Genomic DNA, 23,652 nt, shown 5'->3' on the forward strand with positions numbered 1-23,652 from the left:
GAGGGAACCGTGCGGGCGGTGCTACTGGCGGGAGGAGTAAAGATGGCGGTGCTGGGGTCTCCGCCTTCTGCTCCGGGCTGAATCGCTCTGAGGGAAGCTGCAGCGGCAACTGGGGCAGCAATAGCAATCCAGGGGTGGTGAGTTTCAGCAGCAGCTGCGGAGGTCGGAGCAATGGCGGAGCTGGAGCACCTGGGCGGGAAGCGGGCAGAGTCCGCGCGAATGCGGCGGGCTGAGCAGCTTCGGCGCTGGCGGGGCTCGCTGACAGAGCAGGAACCCGCCGAGCGACGAGGCGCGGGGCGGCAGCCGCAGACTCGTCGCGGGAGCCCCAGGGTCCGCTTCGAGGACGGTGCTGTTTTCCTGGCCGCTTGCTCTAGCGGGGACACCGACGAGGTGAAAAAGCTTTTGGCCAGAGGTGCGGACATCAACACGGTCAACGTGGACGGCTTGACAGCCCTGCACCAGGTAACTCCCTTTTCGGTCGGATAGGCGTCGAGTCTCTTACAGATGAGACTGTGACCCCTGCGGGCCGTCCATGGGGAGTGTTAGTGTCACCACCGAGCTCTCCTGCACGGACACTGGTCCTTTGGGGCTAGTCGGTTTCATTCCCGTACAGCTTGCTCCACTAATCAAGTCTTTTTCCGACCCCAGGGTCTCTACCTGAAGTAGTGTCACCCCGCTGCCTGGTCAGTGTTTGTATTTCCCTCCACCTACTTGAGTTGTCATGGTTACTGATGATTTGGTCGCTGGTGTTATCCCTATAGATTAGTCATCTTCACTCTCTAGTAGGTGTGCCTGTACACCATGTCACTCGTATAGGCATCGTCAATGTCATCTGATGCCTTTTCAGAAAATTCAGTTTTCTGTTTGTGTGGCCCTGTTATCTTAGATCATTCAGAGAGTAAACTCCTATATTAGGTTAAAGGAAGCAGATCTTCTGAAACCATACCTCTTGTTTTGCTGGTTTGTAATGATTCATAAACAGCTAGTGTCTCCCACAGGCTCCTAGAACACCTTTGACCTCTTTGTTATGTGTTTCTTTTTAGGAATATTAAGAGCTTCCTATGGAGAAACTGAATACTTCTGAATACCTACTGAATCACTTATGTTTGTTTGATACTTGTGGAAGTCTTTTTCTTTTCTTTTTTCTCAAAGCTTTTTATAAAAATCATATGCCCTATATATACCTGTAGTATATAGGTTGTGGCTATAACTTAACAGTGGTGTGCTTAGTAATAACACTCTTACTGCCCTCATCTTATGCAACAGTATTCTTACTTATGCAGTAATGTTCAATACATTCTGACTGTCATAACTAACTCCCGCTTCCCTCCCCTAATGGAACTTCATTCCTTATTTTGGTGAGCTGAGAGCTGGTCACCCACTCCTAATCTTTCTTATTTTTTTTTTTTTCCTGCCGTGTGTACAAAGTAAATGTGTTGGCATGAGAATCCACTTCTAAATAATAATTCCATTTTGTGTCATACCACTTACTGAATGTATTAGCCAATAGCCTAAAATTATCTCTTACCATGTTTGCAACCCTTCTCTTTCAGATGGAAGAACCTTCTCTTCTTTTCATTCTGTTTGTATCTGTTTTTTTTTCCCCCTGTTTATAATTGTGGCCCACCTAAGGTAGGCCCACCTAAGGTAGCAAGCAACATTAGTCGTTTGCTGTTTAAAAATTCTTATGTATGTCTTCCCCTATGTGGATCTCAGTAGTGATTCTTGAAGTAGGTGTGGCAAGTAGTGTTGTAACTCCCATTTTACAGATGAGGAATCTGAAGCTTGGAAAATTGTTACTTGTGCAAGATTAGAAAAGGAACAAGTTGCCCTTAGGCATTGATTTTTCAGACTTAAATTCCAGAGCTTTATATCTCACCTAATAAGTAGCTGAATTGAATATAAATAAGCTAGATGCTAAGAGGGCCATATGCATTAAGTTTCTGGACTCTTTGAGAAGGTGAATATTTATTTTTCAAATATATTTGGAATGTTAAGGAGATGGAGATCTGGATTCTGGAAGGAACTGTTTCTTGGGTTCATAGATGATAGAGAAATAGAATACAGCTTTCTGGTCCATGTGCTCCTTTACTGAGTCACCATTCTATCAAAGCACAGTTTTCTTAGTGCAACTCAGGAGCCCTGTTTCTTCTAAGGTGACTCTGCTACCTGAATCTGGTTCTTACGTATACATTTTAGTAATGCCGTGAGAAAAGCACGTGCTTTGAGGTCACTCTGGTAGAGCTTCTTCTCATACAAGGTAACCACTCTTCTGTTCCCTTCTGAAACTGACTTTCTTGGTGCCTTTCCTTCTGTCTTAACTACCGTCTCAAGTTGTGAAATACAACTTCTCTCACTTTATATGCTGTTCACCTTCAGTTATCTCTTGAAACAGGAGAGGAAGGAGATGACAGCTATGAGATTTTTAAAAACAACGACACCTGCATAGGCAATGTAGGGATTTGTCCCTGTTTATGGGCCTGACAGTGAGTTGAATTGAATAGGTATACTTAATACTAGACAAATTCAGCTGAAGATTAAGCTGCTTCAAGATTTGGAGCCAAACAAACCTTCTGTTGAGAAACTATCTCTTTGTTTGAATCCAGACAAGGGGCCTTTATTGGCTCAGGAACTCTTTTACAAGTCAGTTTCCGTGGAGTGACAGTATGTTTCTCCATGCTCTGAAGAACTCTTAAGATACATAAAAGGTTATATTCAAAATGTGAGACTGGAGCTGCCAGTAGCGGAACAACTTACTTTGTGACTGATTGTCCTTCTGTGAAATGGAGAGTGGTACAATTATCTGAATTATTTAGTTAAAATATCCATCGGTTATATAAACACTGTATGAATTATCAGGTTAATTGCTTTCTTTCTCCCTTCTGTTTGGCCATGGCCTCTTGACCAACTGTGAATTACCATCTCGGCATGTTGGAAGAAACCCCCAGGTGATAGTGGTGGTTGATTTTTCTCCTCCCCCAACAAGGTCACAGTAAATGATTTACACTTCAGGTTGTGGTGCCTTGATGCTACTTTTGACGTAGAGATCTTTCTTTCTTGGCAGCCTTTGCTTAGACCACGAGGTGCTTGAGTCAATGATAAGCTCCAGGGGGCCTATTAATAATACTTGAAATAGACTGAGGTAAGAAATATCTCAAAGGTTAGACCTTCTCTGATGAAAGCCTTGGAAACTGATGCAGACTAACTAAACTTGGGTGAGTAAATTGTATATGCCCTTAGTATCCCAGAGTTAACAATGGAAATTAGGCATTACTCAGATTATCTAAGTTGTGAAAGTGTTTGTTTGCTCACAGAGGAATTCCCATTTCATTTATTTATATACACTATCAGTCATGACATATGGGTTAATACAGTTCTGTGTAAGGTGGTACTTCTTAAAATTTCTTTTATTTTTATTTATTTATTTTGCAAGGTTGATTGTTATCACCTATTTTGGTGTCCTTAGTATTACAATCTCGGGTGCTCTAGGTGTAGATACAGGCTCTTAAAACTATATCTGTCAAATTGTTGGGCTGCTGTAAGAGGCAAGTGCTTGTTTTCAGAAAGGAGATTTTCTGGGATTTGTTAGAATGAGTGCCTGCATATTTCTTCAAAACATATTTTAGAGATAGAGAAATAGAATTTTTATTGAATTTATTTTATTGGCGCTTATCTGTGTTGGGTGTAATGGATTCTAATGTCAGTCCACACAGAGATGAGGATGATTCTGTACATGATTCTGTACTTGATTCAGAAACTCAGGTCAGTTTTGTAGTGGTCTCAGAGTCCAAGTTTGGGGACACCCCAGACTGGAATTCAACTCCTAGTATTTTCTGTTATTCTACAGCTGCCTCCATCTGACCCTGTAGCTTCAGGGAGATTAAAATGATCTATCTCTCTACAAGATAGAAACAGATGAGGGAAGGAGGAAAGGCAGAGCAATTTATATTCAGAGTAAGACAGAAGAAGACTAGGATGGTAATGTGTTCAGTTCAGTACAAAATAGTATGTATATGTGCCAACAGGGGTGGTGAAACAAAACTTTGTATTCTTTGTAGTTTATTTTTAAGTAATTTCTCTGCCCAGTGTGGGCCTCAAACCCATAACCCCAAGATCAAGAGTCTTGCTCTATCTACTGAGCTAGCCAGGTGCCCCTAAAACTTGTATTCTTAACCCTTTCTCTTTTATTGCAAGTTCGTTACTTATTTCCCTTATAGTTCTGCTTGTGAGATGCTTTACCTCACCTCTGTGTATTGATGAATTCAGTTCAGTGTCAGGACCCAAGTCAATATGGGATTAAGAAGATCCTGTTGGCTTCATTATTGTGGATCTAGAACAGTCATCCTGAGTCATTTAGTAGTTTACCTCTTTCAGTCGGTTATGATGCATCAGACTATGTCAGGCACCTGGCTCCTTGCCTTATGAGTATTAGTCCCAAGTTTCCATGCTATAATGGACCTCAAAGCCAGATTTGAAAAATAGGCTTATTTTTATGGTGGGGTGTTTTTTTTTGTTTTGTTTTGTTTTTGAGTATACAAGCAAGTTACTTTTATTTGTTCCCTAGTCAGATTTTTGTTGCCCATTATTAAAGTCCTTTAGAGTAGCAGTATACTATCATTTGGGTTTATAGAATCTTCTCTGTGAATATTTTTAAATAGGCAAGCTGTCAGTGTGTTTGGTTTAAGCATAATTCTGCTAAAGGTAGAAGGTTGGGTGAGTCTTATTGGTAAATTAAAATTAAGTCATTGTTTGCCTATTTTTATTTTTAAGTATTTTTAAATTAAAGTACACTTTATTAGGATGCTGGATGGCTCAGTCGGTTAAATGTCTGCCTTTGCTTAGGTCATGGTCCCCAGGTTCTGGGATCAAGCTCCGAGTCAGGCTCCCTGCTTAGAAGGGAGTCTGCCTCTCTCTCTCTCTCTGCAGCTCCCCTTGCTTGTGCTTGCTTTTTCTCTCTGTCAAATAAATGAAATCTTTAAAAAAAAAAGTATACTATATATACAGTAAAATTCACCTTTTTGCATGTAGGGTTCTGTGAGTTGTGACAAGTACATGCAATTGTGTAGCCACTATCGCAAATCAACATATAGAATATTATCATTATCTCCAAGATTTCTTTGTCCTCCTTGTAGCTACCTCCTCCTCCACCCCCCAGCCCCTGGCAGCCATTCATCAATGTTCTGTTCCCATAACCACAGTGCCCTATAGATGAATCGTACAGCATGAAACCTTTTGAATCTGGCTGCTTTCATTTGCTGTAATGCATTGACATCCATCCATTTTGTCGCATGTGTCAGTAGCTCACTGGTCTTTATTGCTGAGTGGTATTCCAGCATATGGAAGTACTACAGTTTGTTTATCCATTCACCAGTTGAAGGACATTTGGATTAATTCCAATTTTTGGTAATAATGAATAAAGCTGCTAGAAATATTTGTGTACACATTGTTGGTGTGGGCATGTTTCGTTTCACTTTGGTCAAATTCCTAGCAGTGGGATAATTGAGTTCTGTTGCAATGAATGTTTAACACTTTTTAAAAAGATTTTTATTTGTTTATTTACTTGAGAGAGAGGGAGAGAGGGGTAGGAGTAGAGGGAGAAGGACATGCAGATTCTGTGCTGAGCGCAGAACCTGGGGCGGGGCTCCATCCCATGATCCTGAGATCATAACCTCAGTGGGATGCTTAACCGACTGAGCCACCCGAGTGTCCCAGGGAATGCTTGACTTTAAAAGAAACTTCCATAACTGTTTTCCAGAGTGCCTCTTCCATTTTGCATTCCACCTAGCAATGCATGAGTTCTAGCTGCTTTGCAGCCTTACCTGTACTTGGTATTATTATTTTATTTGAGCTATTCTAATAGTTACATCGTGATAAGTCATTTTTAATGACAGTAGTAAGAATAGTAGTAACAGCAGCCGTGGTAGATATGGGGTACTACTGCAGTATTTACTCTGAGCCAAGGACTCTTCTAAGTTCTTTTAATATATTAACTTGTGTGGAATACTCAAAACAACTCATGAATAAGGTACCTTTATTTTTGTCTGGAGTTTATAGAGATAGGGAAACTGAGACACTGCCCCTGGTCACACAGATAATAAATGGCAGAGTGAGAATTTAAGCCCAGCAGTCTGGCCGGAGAATCCATGTTCTTAACTTTATATTGCCTCTTCCTGGACTAAATTACTTCTCATTCTAAAAAAATTAGAAAATGAAATTATAAAAAAAAAGTTGAAAGTAATTTAAAATCAGGCTACTCAGAGATATATACTACTAACATTTTAGTGTATTCCTTTCAGGGTTTTTATTTTTTAACATTATACTGGGTTCATATGTATGGGTATAAGAGCATATTTACAAAGTTGGTATTATATACTGTCTTCTGATTTTTTCACTTAACTTTCCTTGTAATTGTTTTCTTATATCACTAAATGTGATTTGAAAGTAAAGTTTTTGACATTTGAATAGTATTTGGATATGCTTTACTATATTATCTTCCTTGTTAAAGGTTTTATTAGATTGTTCAATTTACTGCTACTATTGAATGCCTAATAACAGATTCTAAGTCTGTGTTAAAGTGTATGTTTGTTGATAGATATAGTTTCTTCCCTAAAGACTCACAGTCTAGTTTGGAGATAGATAAATCAGAAACAGTTACTTTTAGAGTGATAATTTCTATGATGACAGGGAAAGATGCTTTCCCAAGTGGAGGGACGAAGGAAGACGGTCCATGATGATGGAACAGTGTGGGCAGGGAGATAGGAAGAGGTGTGGTGTGCAGGCAGAGGGGACTCAGTGGAGGAGTCCTAATGGATGCATTTGGGGGCTTTGGAAATGGGTGAGGATGACATCCTAGAAGACTTTGAGCATCAAACACCAGGCCAAGAATGCTTGTTGGAGTTCTTAGCAGAAGACTTTTGTGGGTTTGGGCAGGGAACCCAACCAAAGCAGCATTAAGGAATATGAGGCTGCATTTGGATTTCAGAGTGAATAGAAAGATGCAGATGAAAGAACCAGCTGAGAGAATGCAGATGAGAAAGGGAAGTATAATACGGTTCTAGCCTGTGAGTCTGAAAGAATTTTGTTACTCCAGTGGATATAGGAGTCAGTCTAATTTTGGACCTAGGAGCTCTGAAGACATCCAAGTAGATATACCCTGTAGGCATCTATGATTCAAAGCTAATCACCACTTCCCTATCTAGGCTCCAGTTTCCTCATATTTAAATGAGAGTTGGTGATTACCATAAAGGTGAGAGTTGAAGAAATGAGTATTGAGGAGGAGAGAATATAAAAGAAAAGAACAAAAAAACACACGATTAAGTGGTAGGCAGAGGATACAGAAGTTTCCATTAGGGCCATAGGAGTATGTGGTGGTCTGACAAAGGCCCCCTCAAAGATGTCCATATCCTAATCCCCAGAACCTGTAAATATGTTACCTTGTATGGTAAAAGAATTTTGAAGATATGATTAAGTTTAGGATCTTGAAGTGGAAGATTATTTTGGATTATCCAGAGGGAGTCCAGTGTAATCACAAGGGTGTTTATGGGAGGAGAGGCAGGCAGGAGAGCAGAGTCCGTGATAGATGTGCTGATAGAAGGAAGCAAGGGAGTGGTCTGAGGAAGGGGCTGTGAGCCAAGAAATGCAGGCAGCCTTTAGAGGCTGGAAGAGGCAAGGAAATGGGGTCTCCCTTCAGAGTCTCAAGAAGGAGTGAGCCCTGCCAAAAATTTGACTTTAGCCCAGTGAGACTGAGTTCAGACTTCAGATCTCCAGATCTGTAAGATAGTAAGTATGTGCTGTTTTAAGCTACTAAGTTTGTAGTGATTTGTTGCAGTAGCAATGGGAAACTAATACAGAGAACCAAGAAAGCACAGTGAAACTAGGGAGGAGTTTCAAGAAATGGATGATTGATAATGTAAAGGGAAATTGAGGGGAAGACCTAAAAAAAAAAAAAAACCCAAACCAAAACCCGTTGGACTTGGCCATTTATAATCTTGGAAAGAAAAGTTTGATTGAAAGATGTTTTTGAGAGCTTTTGTGGAGATTATTTGAAGTTTTTTCTTATTAAGGATAAGTTAATCTTTCTGTTGATTTTTGGAAAGAAAAAAAATAGATCTGCCATCAGTATGATTCTCAATGTAAATAAGGACCCAAAGTATGTGGGAAGACTCCTAAAAAGCTGGCTTTTGGCTAATTCAAAATAATAAAAATGGTTTCATTATTTATGAGTTAAGAATATTATAGAATATTAAACTTGACTCTGGAAACAAAAAGGTTATAGTCCTATTACTGAAGGGCTAATTAGCTAGTTGAGATTATTTTATTTCCCAGTTCTGGTTTGGCCCATTTCCCACTCATTAGCACTGTCACTGGAGGGTAGCCTTAGGGGAACAGTGATAGGGAGGTTAGGACCAATAAAGAGTTTCTTCTGCCATTTATTCTTTCAAACTCATTTATTGAATGTCTACTTTATGCCTGACTCTGTGCTTCTTGTTGTTACTTAGCAATTCATATATTTTAGAAATGAACTAGAATTTTGGGAATGCTTTCCAGAATAGCTGGTTCCTATTATTTATAATAGGAAATTGGCTACGAAGTGATTTTCTATTTTAGCATCATAGCTCTTGGGGATTGGAGGGAGAATCTTGTATTCATCAATATTTGTGATTATTTTCATCTGTGCTTGTGGATTTATACCTTTATACCTAAAGATGGTGAAAAATGGAAATTTGGGATCTTTAATAAATGTTTAGTGTTTTAACAGTAGTAATAAATCCAGATGAAAGATCTTGACCCAGAATTTTATATAGGGCAAGGAAAGCTTGCTCAATTTGTTGACTTGGGGCAGGAGGCTTTGAATGCATTGGGGATTTCTCCCCTACTTTTGAAGTGTAATTTGAAAAACCGTTTCTTAGGAGTGCCTGGCTGGTAGAGCATGTGACTCTTGATCTCAGGGTTGTTAAGTTCAAGCCCCGCATTGGGTGTAGACATTACTTAAAAATAAAATCTTTTAGGGGCGCCTGGGTGGCTCAGTGGGTTAAAGCCTCTGCCTTCTGCTCAGGTCATGATCCCAGGGTCCTGGGATCCAGCCCCACATCGGGCTCTCTGCTCAGCAGGGATCCTGCTTCCTCTTCTCTCTCTGCTTGCCTCTCTGCCTACTTGTGATCTCTGTCTGTCAAATAAATAAATAAATAAATAAAAATTAAAAAAAAATAATAATAGGGGCGCCTGGGTGGCTCAGTGGATTAAGCCGCTGCCTTCGGCTCAGGTCATGATCTCGGGGTCCTGGGATCGAGTCCCGCATCGGGCTCTCTGCTCAGCGGGGAGCCTGCTTCCCTCTATCTCTCTCTCTGCCTGCTTCTCCATCTGCTTGTGATCTCTCTCTGTCAAATAAATAAATAAAATCTTTAAAATAAATAAATAATAATAAAATAAAATCTTTTAAAAAATAAAATGAAAAATTGTTTCTTAAATCTTGGATTTTAGATTGTAACCAGTTAGAGTAAATTTGGGAGACTTGAAGTTTTATCAGGCAACAATGAGTTTATATTCATTTCATGGGTCAATTTAATTAGAAAACTGAATCCTTATTTCTTAACATTGAAAATTGATCTGCATGTGGTTTCTTTTTTTTTAATTAATTAATTTATTTATTTGACCGAGATCACAAGTAGGCAGAGAGGCAGGCAGAGAGGGAGAGGAGGAAGCAGGCTCCCTGCTGAGCAGAGAGCCCGATGCTGGGCTCCATCCCAGGACCCTGAGATCATGATCTGAGCTGAAGGCAGAGGCTTTAACTCACTGAGCCACCCAGGTGCCCCTGTACTTTGCATCTTAAACATTGTCATATTGTGACAATCTTCTGAATCATAGTTTGATGCAATTTTTGGAAAGTATTTTACAATGCCATGCTCGGAATACCCATGACATATATGGTATACAACCTGGCTGTTACTTAGGAATTTTTGGTCTAGTGACCCACTTTCTTTAATTTTTTATAAACCTTTTTATTGTAGAATATTTAAAAATACAAAGTACAAAAGTAAAGAGAATAGTATAAGTGAATTCTCAAAACTTACCAAGTCATGGCCAGTTTTGTTTCATGTATAGGTCCTTTTCTCCTCACACCCAATCTACTGGATTATTTTACAACCAATCGTAGGTGTAACATACTTTTATTTGTAAATATTTCAATATGTATTTCTAAAAGATGGAAGTGTAATAAAAACAATTACAATCTTATTAGTACACCTAAATATTGAACACTTAACTCCCTAAATTATAAAATATTCAGCAGTGTTTCAATTTCCCTGATAGTTCATGGAGTTTTTTTTTTTACAATTGTTTTATTTAAATTAGAATTCATGTAAAGTCTGCATGGGTTCATATGTATCTTAAGATTCTGTTAATTTATACTTTCCTCCTCACTTTTTTTCTCTGTATCTTATTTGTTTAAAAATAAGGGTTGTTTGTACTGTTGTTTCCCACAATCTGGATTTTACTGACTGCATGCTTGTACTGCTAACATGTTCATTTGTCTCCTATATTTTCTGTAAACTGGTAGTCAGATCTAGAGATTTGATCTGATTCAGTTTTGAAGTTTTTAGCAAGAATTCATCATAGGTGGTGGTATATGTTTCTCTTGGGAGGCATATAGCATATAGTGATCTCTTGCTGTGCTTTAATGGCATTGATGGTCTAACAGAATTTTGACACTTCAAGACAGTCTTGACTAGACCTGAATTTTAGTGATTAATTAATTTTTAAAAAGATTTTATTTGTTTACTTGACAGAGAGAGAGACAGCGAGAGAGGGAACATAAGCAAGGAGAATAGGAGAGGGAGAAGCAGGCTCCCACTGAGCAGGGAGCCCGTGATTAGTTCATTTTTATGATTATTATGTTTTCTTGTGTTGACCCTCTAACTGGGATACCAGTGATCAACTAAAATAATTGTGAACATTGTGAATAAAATTGTTAATATAGGTATAGCATATTGACTGTTGGAAGGGTGGATGTGGTACTAGCAAATTTAGATCCGTACTCTTCATGTGTAATATTTGTCAGTGATGATGACAATGGAGTAAGCCCTCTATCACCTCTTCATATCAGTTCCTTTAACTCTCAACTGAAGTTCCCCTTATTTTGAAACAGTGTCCAAAGTCCAGTTCAGTAATATGATTTCTTGTCCCCTAAGATCACTACCAGCCCTTGACCTTTATTAGAAAAGAAAACATGAGGGGCACCTGGGTGGTACAGTCAGTTGAGCTCGAACTCTTGATTTTGGCTCAGGCTGTGATCTCAGGGCCCTGAGATAGAGCCATGTGTTGGGCTCTGCGCTCAGCCAAGAGTCTGGTTGGGACTTCCCTGCACACATGCGGGCTCTTTCCCTCTCTCTCTCTCTCTAAGATAAATAAATAATTAAAAAAAAAAGAAACCCAAAATAAAAAAACTTGAAAGCCTCCAAAGAAAACAACAACAACAAAAAAGTAAATTGGCTGTACAAGGAGAGACCTTCTCAGTAGGCATCTGGCCTTATAGGGGAGACGATAGGAAGAGAAGGCTCATTCCAAGTGCCACAGTTTTGGGCAGTCGACTGTAGACAAATGATGTGCTCATCTTAGAAAATGGAGGTGACATTTGGAATATTCTTATGGAGGTTGGGCTGGCCGACTTTGTGTTGTACCCTTTGAGGCAGAGGAGAGATCTGCCCTTCTAATTGAACGTGAATTTCACAGTAGAGTATATGGTTTTATGAATTATGTTTTGTTTATATGGGGCATTTCATGAAAAACAGGTTTACTTTCTTTCTGCTTCTCTGCAACTTTTTTGCCAGCTTTCTTATTTTGGTTAGCTGTTTTTGTTCATTTACTTATTTTTTAAGTCAGTTGGCCTAGCTATGAGATACGGCTGCGAAGTGCCAAGGCAGATTGTGTTTGGGTCTTTTGGATGCAGCTTCAGTGTTGTATGATCACGACTCTTGCATTGATTTTCCTCCCCATGTTTAGATTGTTTCCCTTTCACAGTAAATAGCATGAAAAATGAGGTCAAAAGAATGACTCACCTCATTATAAATCACTAGAGGTAATGGAAAATGATTTGAAGGATGACCGAGCTATGTCCCATCTGTGGAGAATCACTGTTGGAAAGCTCCTGCAGCACAGACCCGAGTGAAAAGGCCCCCCAATTCATGTCTCACCAAGTGCCATACTGGGCTAGTATCAGGAAAATGTTACTGCTGAAACTCTTTTAAGTGCTTAGTAGATTTTTTAAATAGGCAACATATTTTTTATTGGCGTCCATTTTCAGGTGAGAGTGGAGACTTGTTTGCCTTGATTCAGTTCTTTCTGTGCTTTAGCAGGATCACCAAGACTCAAAAGTTTTCATAGGGGAATAACTTTGAAATATAATGATTTTTATCTCTCTGTTTCTAGTCAGTATCTAAATTAAGAAGGCTCTTATCTGCATTTTTTTAAATATCAAGAGAAGAGAGAATTCCTGATCTTGTAATGTGCTTCTGTGGTTGGATCTTTAAAAAACCAGGAGTCTTTAAAAATAAAAGAAAGCTCCTTTATTAATTGTTTTTGGCCAGATATTTATTGTATACTTCCTACATGCCAGATCTTTTAGTAGATGCTGGGATACAGCGATGGCAAAGTCTCTGCCCTTAGGGATTCTGCAGTTACTGAGAAACTCATAGTTTTAAAGATATAATCTGGTTCATATTGCTCCCATTTATCATTGAATCCATTTCCTATTATCCTGTTCATAGTAAAAGAGAAAAGGGTATTGATTGTTATCCATAGTTTGCCTTTCTATGTTTTTTAGATTATCAAGTGTTGGTCTTCAGCCTTGTGTAGTTCAGTCCTTAGCCTTCTCTAATCTAATGAACATGACCATCCGTTTAATTTAATTTAATATCAATTTCCAAATCATTAATCATTTGCTATCTCTACTGTGGATTTTTAAGCTCTCCAGCTCTCTTTGGGCTCAGTGATAAGAGTCAATAATGGCTTCAGCCCTGGGGAGAACACTATTAGAGGGCCACTTGAAAGTAGTTGTAGGACTAGTCATTATGTATTTGTTTTGTTACAGGATTATCAAATTCCAGGACCTTATAGCAAAAAGAACATTAGAGGACAACATCTGATCCACCTCTGTCACTTGACAAATGAGAAATCTGAGTTCTAGAAAGAAGCTAAAAGAATGCCATAAGCATAAAACAAATAAAATATAATGAAATGTTTTACTTATAAAACAAATGATCCAGTATCTGCTTGATATTCTTTTCTATCTATGAAAGATAAGTTTGGGAAAAAGTAAAATATTCTCTAAATTCTTTTAAGAACTTTTGAAGAACGATAATACCCTGTAGTGTATTTCTCTTTTGTAAGCCTCAATATGATAGAATCTTCATGTTATGATTTTTCACATTTCAAGAGAATTAATCTCAGAGTTCTTTTAAAGTACTGATTTCACATTTAATTAAGTCATCTCTGTATTTATTGTTAAGTAACATCATAACATTACAACAAAATTATATAGAGGCGCCTGGGTGGCTTAGTGGGTGAAAGCCTCTGCCTTCGGCTCAGGTCATGATCCTAGGGTCCTGGGATCGAGCCCCATATTGGGCTCTCTGCTCAGCAGGAAGCCTGCTTCTCCCTCTCCCTCTGTCTGCCTCTCTGCCTACTTGTGATCTCTGTCTGTCAAATAAATAAATAGGGGCACCTGGGTGGCTCAGTGGGTTAAGCCGCTGCCTTCGGCTCAGGTCATGATCTCAGAGTCCTGGGATCGAGTCCCGCATCCGGCTCTCTGCTCAGCAGCGAGCCTGCTTCCTCCTCTCTCTGACTGCCTCTTTGCCTATTTATAATCTCTATCTGTCAAATAAATAAATAAATAAAATATTTTAAATAAATAAATAAATAAATAAAATCTTTAAAAAATTATATAAAAGAAAAAAATAATTCACTAGTACAAATAACACCATAACAATGAACTTTTTTCATTTTTCTTTGTTTTCCCCCCCCCCAGGCTATTAATCTTTACAAATGTTTTACCATGGTAGAAATCAGTGTGTCTTGATTATAGCAAGTACTATTTACTGAGTGCCCACTGTGTACCAAGAGTTGCATTATGCATTTTGCTTTTAAAACTATTTTTACATCAACAACTCTACCAAGTAAGCGGTTTTATTTCATTTAATAACAAGGAAGTAGAATCAGAGAAGGTAATTTGCCCTTTCCTAGGTCTCATTGAATCTAGGTCTGTCTGACTTAGAAGCTTCAAGTTTTCTGCCTAGGTTTTAATGCTTTTACTTTCTTCTTTTTTTTTTTTTTTAGGTTTTTTGTTTTTTTGTTTTTTTTTTTTTGAGGAACAGAGAAAGACAGAGTGTGCCTGTGCGCGCATGAGGAGGAGGAGGAGGGGCAGAGGACCCCAGGCTGCTTTTCTGACAGTTCTGGTCCACCCTCTCCTTTTAGAACTAATATTAACTTTATTTATTTATTTTTTTTTTTAAAGTAGGCTCTATGCCCCACATGGGTCCTGAACTCACCACCCCAAAACTGAGAAATACATGTTCCACCAACTGAGAAAGCCAGGCACCCTTAGACCTTCTGTTTACTTTTAAAAGGCCTCTTAGATCTTTTAGATTCATACCATTTTGGGGTGAAGGGGGAAGATTTCCTTTTTTGCATTCTATTGCTCCTTTGATTTTTTACATTGTCAGAATTTACATCTCAACTCTGTGAAATGATGCACGGCTTCCCTACCTCTTTCACGTCATGGTGTGCAGAAAATGACATTATTTGTATAGCACACTTGGGAGGCGTGGGAGTTTTATATAAAAGTGCATTGTATTTCCCTAACATATCATGATAAAATCTGTTAAAAAATTAAACTTTGGTTAATTGTTAGCATTAAAATCTATTAATAATAAATGGGGCGCCTGGATGGCTCAGTTGGTGGAGCATGTGACTCTTAGTCTTGGGATTGTGAGTGCCAGCTCCACCTTGGGTGTGTAGACTACTTAAAAATAAAATCTTTAAAAAAATTTTTAAAAGGAGACAACTATCATATGATCTCCTTGATAGGAGGAAGTGGTGATGCAACATGGGGGCTTAAGTGGGTAGGAGAAGAATAAATGAAACAAGATGGTATTGGGAGGGAGACAAACCATAAGTGACTCTTAATCTCGCAAAACAAACTGAGGGTTGCTGGGGGGAGAGGGGGTTGGGACAAGGGGGGTGGGGTTATGGACATTGGGGAGGGTATGTGCTTTGGTGAGTGCTGTGAAGTGTGTAAACCTGGCAATTCACAGACCTGTACCCCTGGGGATAAAAATATATGTTTATAAAAAATAAAAAATTAAAAAAAATTTTTTAAAGGAAAATCACTATTTAAAAAATAAAAAATAAGTAAACCAAGGTGTAAGTCAAGAAATGAATAAAATAAATCTTATTTAGAAACACCTATTAATAGCACATAATGATGATGTTGGTCATAGTGATAATTATGACATACCCATCTTCTAGTTAGAAATATTGTGGAGGGGCGCCTGGGTGGCTCAGTCGTTGGGCATCTGCCTTTGGCTCAGGTCATGATCCCAGCCTCCTGGGGTCGAGCCCCGCATCGGGCTCCCTGCTTGGTGGGAGGCCTGCTTCTCTCTCTCCCACTCCCCCTGCTTCTGTTCCCTCTCTCTCTTGTCGCTCTCTATCAAATAAATAAATAAAATCTTAAAAAAAAAATATTGTGGAAAAATTGGAGCAAATTAAATAGAAAACCAATATATTTTACATGTGCATTTAAAACATAGAACTTCACTAGTGTTAAACAGTGGAGACTAAAATTAAAACATAGGCGAAAATGATTCAGTAGGAAGATCAAGGAAAGGGCTATGTTATGGAGTCACTATAGCAAAATCACTGGCAATGGAGTTTTATATACCAAAATTATTATTTCTAAATTTAGCAAGTTTATAGAGGTAGCCATAAAAACTAAATATAACTTTACCTATTTTAAATTTTGATTGGCTGCTAAACATTTTTAATAGTATTAAAAATTCCATTCAAAAAGATCTTTGCGTCATACTTGTGACACATATATGATTGGAAAGACCTGAAAGAAAGTCCTTTAGATTTAAAAAAAAAGAAAAAAGCCCTTTAGGTCAAACAGTTAATAGTTAGCACTCAGTAAATATTGACTCTTATTATTATGTTGAGTTACTATAGCAAAATGGTTAAGATTATGGTTAAAATATACCTGGGTTCTAATCCTGGCTTTGCTTCTTACTAAGCTTTATTATGTAAGCTGCTGAGCAGTGCTGATTCCTAATAGGCATGTAGGTGATTTTCCCATTAGTCTTGAGATGAATACCAGAATCTTTAAGGAGGCCTTCTGTGACCCATCAGGCACTATATGATCTGATCTCTATCACTATTTGATTATCTACCTGAACTCATTTTTCTTCTTGTTCATTCCACTCCAGCCACACTGGCTTCTGTCCTGTTTCTGAACTCCAGTTGCTGTTCCTGCTAAAGGACCTTGTATCTGTTACCCCTTCTGCCTAGAAGGCTGCTTGATCAGATAATCTGCCTGCCTTGCTTTTTGACTTTCAATAGATCTTTATTCAAATGTTACCTTTGCAGCAAAGCACTCCCTGTCACCGGTCTAAAAATTTCCAATGAACTTTCCTCATTTTCTTATTCTTTTTTAAAAGATTTTATTTATTTATTTGACAGAGAGAGATTACAAGTAGGCAGGCAGAGAGAGGTGGGGGGAAGCAGGCCCCCTGATGAGCAGAGAGCTGGATGCAGGGCTCGATCCCAGGACCCTGAGATCATGACCCCAGCTAAAGGCAGAGGCTTAACCCACTGAGCCACCCGGGTGCCCCTCTCATTTTCTTATTTTTTAAAAATTGAGGTATATATTGCATTTAGTAAAATGCATAGATCTTGTGTACAGATTAATGGGTTTCTGACAGTGTATATTACCATATAACTATCATCCAAATCAAGAAACAGGACATTTTCATCACCCTTGACAGTTACATTTGAGCTCTCCCAGGCAATCACTACTGTGACTCTGTCATTCTGGGTTAGTTTGACTGTTCTTAAAATGGACTAATATATGCTTCTTTATGTTTGATTTCTTGAACTGAACATGTTTTTGAAGTTTATCCATTTTTTGATGTATCAGTAGTTCATTCTTTTTATGGCTGAGTAGCTACTCCATTTTGTGAATTTTTGTAATTTGTTTATCCTCCTGTAGATTGACTTCTGGTTCTTTCTTTCCTTTTTTCTTTTCTTCCTCTTCCTTCTATTATGAATAAACCTGCTGTGACTATTTTTCTACTGTACAAGTCTTTTTGTAGATATATGTTTTCCTTTTTCTGGGTAAATACCTAGAGATGAAATTACTGGGTTGTAGAGTGTGTGAAATTTTAACTTTATTAATAACTTAAGCTTTCCAATGTGGTGGTACCATTTTACACTACTACTAGTCATGAATGATAGTTGTTTGCTCCACTTCCTTCTTAATTTTTGATTTTGTCAGTCTTTTTGTTCTTGTTGTTAATCTTCTTAATACTAGCCATTTGAGTGTTTGTATATTGCTGTCTCATTGAGGTTTTTTGTTTTCGATTTTTTTTTTAAGATTTTATTTATTTGAGAGAGAGAGCAGGAGTGAGGGGCGTGGCAGAGAGACAGGGGGAGAGAAAATCCCAAGCAGACTCCTGGCTGAGCCCAGAGGGCTCAGTCCCAGGATCCCGAGATCATGACTTGAGCCAAAAATTAAGAGTTGGATGCCTAGGTGACTGAGCCACCCAGGCTCCCCTCTCACTAAGGTTTTAATTTGGCATGACAAATGATGTTGAACACCTCATGTACTTACTGGTCATTTGGAGTATGTATGTGTGTGTGTGTGTGTGTGTGGTGTCTGATGTGGTGCAAAATCTTTTGCACTTAAAAGTATTTTTTGGTCCTTTTCTTATTGATTTGTAGAAGTCTTTTTTTTTTTTTTTTAAGATTTTATTTATTTATTTGACAGAGAGACACAGCCAGAGAGGGAATACAAGCAGGGGGAGTGGAAGAGGGAAAAAGCAGGCTTCCCGCCGAGCAGGAACCCAATGTGGGGCTCTATCCCAAGACCCTGCAATCATGACCTGAGCCGAAGGCAGATGCTTAATGACTGAGCCACCCAGGTGCCCTTTGAATGTTTGAATATTTATGTGCACTCAGGCCTTCATGGAAATGAAGATATAAAGAGTGAGTTAAACTTACCATATTAGGGGCATCCAGCTGGCTCGCTGGAAAGAGCGTGTGACTCTTGATCTCAGGATGGTGAGTTTGAGCCCTATGTTACAGGCAGAGGTTATTGATATAATAAATGCTTGTTTCTGGTTTGTTAAGGTTTTGTTTTTTTTTTCCTTTAAGATTTATTTATTTATTTTAGAGAGTAAGCACACTCAAGCAGTGGGAGGAACATAGGGAGAGGAATCTCAAGCAGAGCCTAACAACAGGGCTCAATCTCACAACCCTGAGATCATGACCTGAGCTGAAATCAAGAGTCAGATGCTTAACCAACTGAGGCACCCGGGTGCCCCTGTGAAGGTTTTTTTGGTCATTGTTTTTTTTTTTTTTTTTTAAGATTTTATTTATTTATTTGACAGAGAAAGAGATCACAGATAGGCGGAGAAGCCGTCAGGGAAGAGGGGAAGCAGGCTTCCTGCTGAGCAGGCCCAGGATGTGGGGTTTGATCCCAGGACCCTGAGATCACGACCTGAGCAGAGACTTAACCCACTGAGCTCCCAGGTGCCCCCCTGTTAAGGTTTTTTGTTTTTTTGGTTTTTTTTTTAAGATTTTTATTTATTTATTTGAGAGAGATCACAAGTAGGCAGAGAGGCAGGCAGAGAGAGAGAGGGCAAGTGAAGCAGGCTCCCCAGTGAGCAGAGAGCCCGACGCGGGACTGGATCCCAGGCAAAGGCTTTAACCCACTGAGCCACCCAGGCGCCCCACACCCTGTTAAGGTTTTTAAGAACCGTTTTATATTGCAAAATGTAGTATGCATATAGAAAAGTGTGCATAAAACATAAATATACAAATTAGTGGAGTTTTATAAATAAAGGCTTGAATTACCACCACCTCGGTCAAGAAATTAAAGATTTGCTAATGTTTTAGAGAACAGGAATGGGTATTAATTTTTTAATACTTCTGACATTAAAAACATTAGTTAATAACCTTGGGAAGTTTAAAGGGACTATTGGAGTGATATCATAGATGGTATCCTTTAAAAGTGCTAGTTATCAACTGTAGCTTTAATTGAGGCACTGAAGCTGCCATTATTTTACATTTCCAGGAGGATCTGATTTTCTCCTGTGCTTTGTAATTGATATCCGTCTGTGTTCTCATTATCTGTCCTTGGATGGCTCACGGGTACTTCAAAGTCAATGTATTTTATACGAACTGCTTCTCTTCTGGTATTTCCTGTCTTAGTAAATGGTACCTCCGTCTCTCTACCCAGTTGTTATGTGAAATCTGAGTAACATCTGTGACTCCTTCTTTTCTTGACTGATTTGTTCAGCAGTGTTTATCTAGCACTTACTATGGGCTAGATACTTATTAGCACTGAGGAGGTAATAAGTAACAAAACAGACATGGTATTCTCATGAGCTTACACCCCCATATCCTGTGGATCGCACCTCCTGGAGTGTCTCTGAAGTCTCTCTGCTTTCGTTTGTTCCCCTCACCATGACTGTAGTCCAAGTCATTATCTTTCACCTGGGTTACAGAAATAGTCTGCTGAGTAGTTTCCCTGCTTGTCCTTTGCCTTTCCCAACCATTTCCTGTACTCCAGCCAAGAACAGCTGAACATTTTATACTTTCCTTAAAATCCTGCGATGTTTGTCATTGCTCTGTTTTGAGAAGTGAGAAGTCCATTCTCACTTCTTGCCATTCCCAACTTCAAATTCTGTGCTTCAACAATATTTTATTTACTCAGCTTGTGTTCTGTTTTTAGTACATCTCCGTCTACTTCTCCGATGCCCGTTGTCTCTGTTTGCTTACCCATTTTTCAGGTCTCAGGTTCAACATCATTATCTCCAAGGAACTTCCCCATAGCTTACCCATACTATGTTTTTTTTCCCATGGTAGGTACTTCTCCTGCATTTTCCCCTTGGTATCTGATAGCATATGTGTCATAGCACTTGTCATATATTTTTCTAGTTTCTCATTTCTTTGGCTGTCTTCCCCTAACCAGACTTCAAGCTCTGGGAAGGCAGGAACTATGCCTACCTTATTTGCCATTGTGTTAACTGCATCTACCACAATATCTATTAAATTTTAGGCACTGGGAATAAATATTTGTTCAGTGAATAAACTAATTAGGGATAGGGGATGGTATCAAGGGAGGAGCAGTGAATTGTTCCAGCCAATAATATAATGAGAATAATCAGAATTGGTATTAGGGTTCATATTTCAAGTCTTTTCCTCAAAGTGTTTTTTTTTTCTTGGTAATTCATTTTCTGTTTTGGATTTTTTTAATCACTTAAACTTTGGTTGGTTAGGACTTAGAGGGAATTAGGAATTGGATATCATGTTCTTACATCTTTTGAAGACCAAGAGAACAAGAAGGAAAACATAAACCAGGATTTTGGATGCTAAAAATATTGCAGAATTTAGAGCCTTGACCTTCAGGCCGTGTGTCAGTATGATGAGTACAACTGTTAGGAATAAGCATCTCTGATGTAGAAAGTTTTTGCCAAGTTCAGACAGTCTGCTATGTCGTAAGTATTATAGCTTTGGAAATCAGCAGAAAGCAAATCAAAACACTAAATCGAATGGATTGGTAGAAATGCAAGCATTGTAATAAAAATAAAAAGATATTTTTAGCATTGTTTGGGGATTGGTATATAAATGCAGTGTTGTCCATAAAGCTAAGAATTGCATCCTTTTAGAAATTACAATGAATTAAATAAAACTAGTCTGTCATTTATTTGATATAAAAATTATACTGGAAGTTGTTATTTGTAGTAAAGGAGTGTGGAAAGGATCTTTAATGTTTTTTCAATATAATATAAATACTAAATAACGTAGTAGGATAATACCAAACCAGAGTTCATCAGGGACCATTCCTTCAACCTGGCGCTTCTCTTGTTATGGTTGCTGGGAGACTGTTGGTCAAGGACGGTAGATACTTTTGTGCACTGCACTATGCTTGAGGTCTCAGCAGGATAAAAAAAAAATAAAAGAAACCTTTTCTTCCTTCAAGGACTTTATATACTATTTGGTACGATAAGACATAGTTACATGAAAAAAACCAACAGCAACAAAACAAGGTGTTTAAGGTAGAATAATTATAGAATGATTAGACTAGATAATTAGTACAGAGGTTTTGAAGAAATAGGGGTTACTGTCAATGGGAAAGGCACTTTCCTGGCAGGTTGGCATCTCGTAACTACGTATTGAACAGATTGGATATTTTGGAGCAAAGAAGTAATGTGAAAAGAGTAGTAATTTAAGTGAAAAGAGTAGTAATTTAAGTGATTAATTTGGCAAAATTGTATTGAATAGATTGATTTGAGGAGGGAGAAACATAAGATGTGTAATAGCTTATGATCTGGCAATAGTGAAAGGGGTTGGAGAGAACAGTAAATTGTGAAAAGGCATTTAGGAAGGATACAGGATATTGAAACTTACTGGATATAGAAAATAGAAGGAGAGGTCAAAAACAATTTTGAATTTTAAGAATAATACTGAAATTCAACAAATATTTATTAAGCATCCATTCCTTACCACATACTGAACTAGGTGCAGAGAAAACATGGTAAGAAAGACAGTCCTCTTTCATTCTGCACTAAATTCTAAATTGAAATGGGGAAGGCAAGAAAGGAAGCTGATTTGGAGCAAGAGTAGAGCTTAGTCTTAGGTTATGAATTAAGGATAAGATATCGAACGGCTAATATGCACTGAACAGTTGGAATTTAGAGAAGAGTTTAGGATCTATGAGATAGATTATGAAGTTAGAACCGGCTGGGCTCCCAGGCCACTAGTCATCACAACTGTCCTTTTGTAAGTGCCCTCGACTTTCTTTATGGTTTGTCAAGTTCACAGTCCTTACCCTGCCTCTTCCCAGTCCTTCTCTCTCTCTTAAACTGCTCAGCAGTGCTAGGTAAAATTTTAGAATATTTCTTACTGGCTACATGACAGACATACTGATTTTTGTATTAAAGAAGCAGCACAATAGAGTGGTTCAAAGCACAACTTTGGAGCCAGACCATCTGGATTTGAGTCTTGATTGTGTCACTTGCTACCTTAGGCAAGTCACTTCATCTCTCTGTGTCTCAGTTCCATCTCACGTGCAATGAGAACCATAAGAGTGTCAAACACATGGAGTTGGTATGAGGGATAATTGAGCTAATCTATGTAAAGTACTCAGAACACTGTCTCGGCACACAGAGTGCTTGTATATGTATTTGTTAAGTAAATAAATTGAAACGCCCTCCTTTGGGCCCTCATTACCACCTACAAATGTTTTAATCATCCCTAGTGGCTCCATATCTAACCACATCTTTCCTTTCTTTCCTGTTAAGACCTGACCTAATCATCATCTACTCAACAAACAAAACAAAACAAAACAACCCACATCCAGTACGCTCTTCTCCACCTCCAAAATGTCCCTGTTGTCATTTCTTCTCCCCTCCTTTCAGGGGCTAGTATCCTCCTTCCCCACCTCTTCCATGATATTACTAGATCAGTTATGTCTTCACTTTCTTCTCCTCTCCTTTCTCCTTCTTTTCTTTAAAATCCCTCAAGTTGGGGTGCCTGGCTGGCTTAGCCAGTTAAGTGTCTGCCTTTGGCTTAGGTCATGACCCTACGGTCCTGAGATAGAGCCCCACTTTGGGCTCGGTGCTCAATATGGAGACTGCTTCTCCCTCTGCCTCTCCCCCTGCTTATGCGCTCTTGCTCTCTCTCTCTCAAATAAATTTTTTTAAAAAAGAATCCTAAAAGTAAATAAATGAATGAATAAATAAATAAAAATAAAATCCCTCAAGTTGTCTCCATTCTTAGAAATAAAAATGACATGGGGTGCCCAGGTGGCTCAGTCGGTCAAGCGTCCAACTCTTGATTTTGGCTCAAGTCATGATCTCAGGGTCATGGGATCAAGCTCCACCTTGGGCTCCACGCTGGGCCCTGTTTAGGATTCTCTTTCCTTCTCCCTCTGCCCTTTCCCCCCACCTCCCACTTGTGCTCTCTCTCTCTACCAAAAAATAAAAAATAAAATAAAAATAAAGAAAAGAAAGGAAAAGACAAAAGAAAAAAAAATGACCTTAACTGGACTTACTGTGGTGCTCATTTTGCAATATATACATATATCAAATCATATTGTATACCTGAAACTACTATAATGTTATATCAATTATACCTCAATAAAAAAATACACAGATAAAAATTACTACCAAAACCACTTTTTGTCTTAACTCTTGCTTTCAAACTACTGACTTCTCTTTCTGTCCTTTCTCCTCGGATTCTCTAAGGAGTGGTGTTTACCTACTTCGATTTCTGTCATTCTACTGATAACTGCTTTCTTGCAGGTCACTACAGACTTCCTAAATACCTTCCATACCTTCTTAGTTCTTTTCCTTTGGGACCATTTTATGATATTTTGTCTGC

The 23,652-nt window shown here is 38.6% G+C and overlaps 1 protein-coding gene across 8 annotated transcripts in view; it reads left to right on the forward strand.

Moving 5' to 3' along the window:
• The window catches only part of PPP1R12B (protein phosphatase 1 regulatory subunit 12B), a 220,815-nt gene continuing 197,163 nt past the window's right edge, over positions 1-23,652 (forward strand). For 4 of the 8 annotated variants that reach the window (XM_004756302.3, XM_004756304.3, XM_045081016.1 and 1 more), the window contains exon 1: positions 5-462. In XM_004756302.3, the coding sequence (XP_004756359.1) occupies positions 172-462 (291 nt within the window). In that variant the 5' untranslated portion in view covers positions 5-171. Of the gene's footprint in view, positions 463-23,652 lie in introns of all 8 variants that reach the window. The other 4 variants (XM_004756303.3, XM_045081017.1, XM_004756308.3 and 1 more) reach the window with 3 other exon arrangements.

The sequence above is a fragment of the Mustela putorius genome, unplaced genomic scaffold (assembly GCF_011764305.1).
Source record: "Mustela putorius furo isolate JIRA1106 unplaced genomic scaffold, ASM1176430v1.1 tig00000508_pilon_pilon_pilon, whole genome shotgun sequence".
NCBI lineage: Eukaryota > Metazoa > Chordata > Mammalia > Carnivora > Mustelidae > Mustela > Mustela putorius.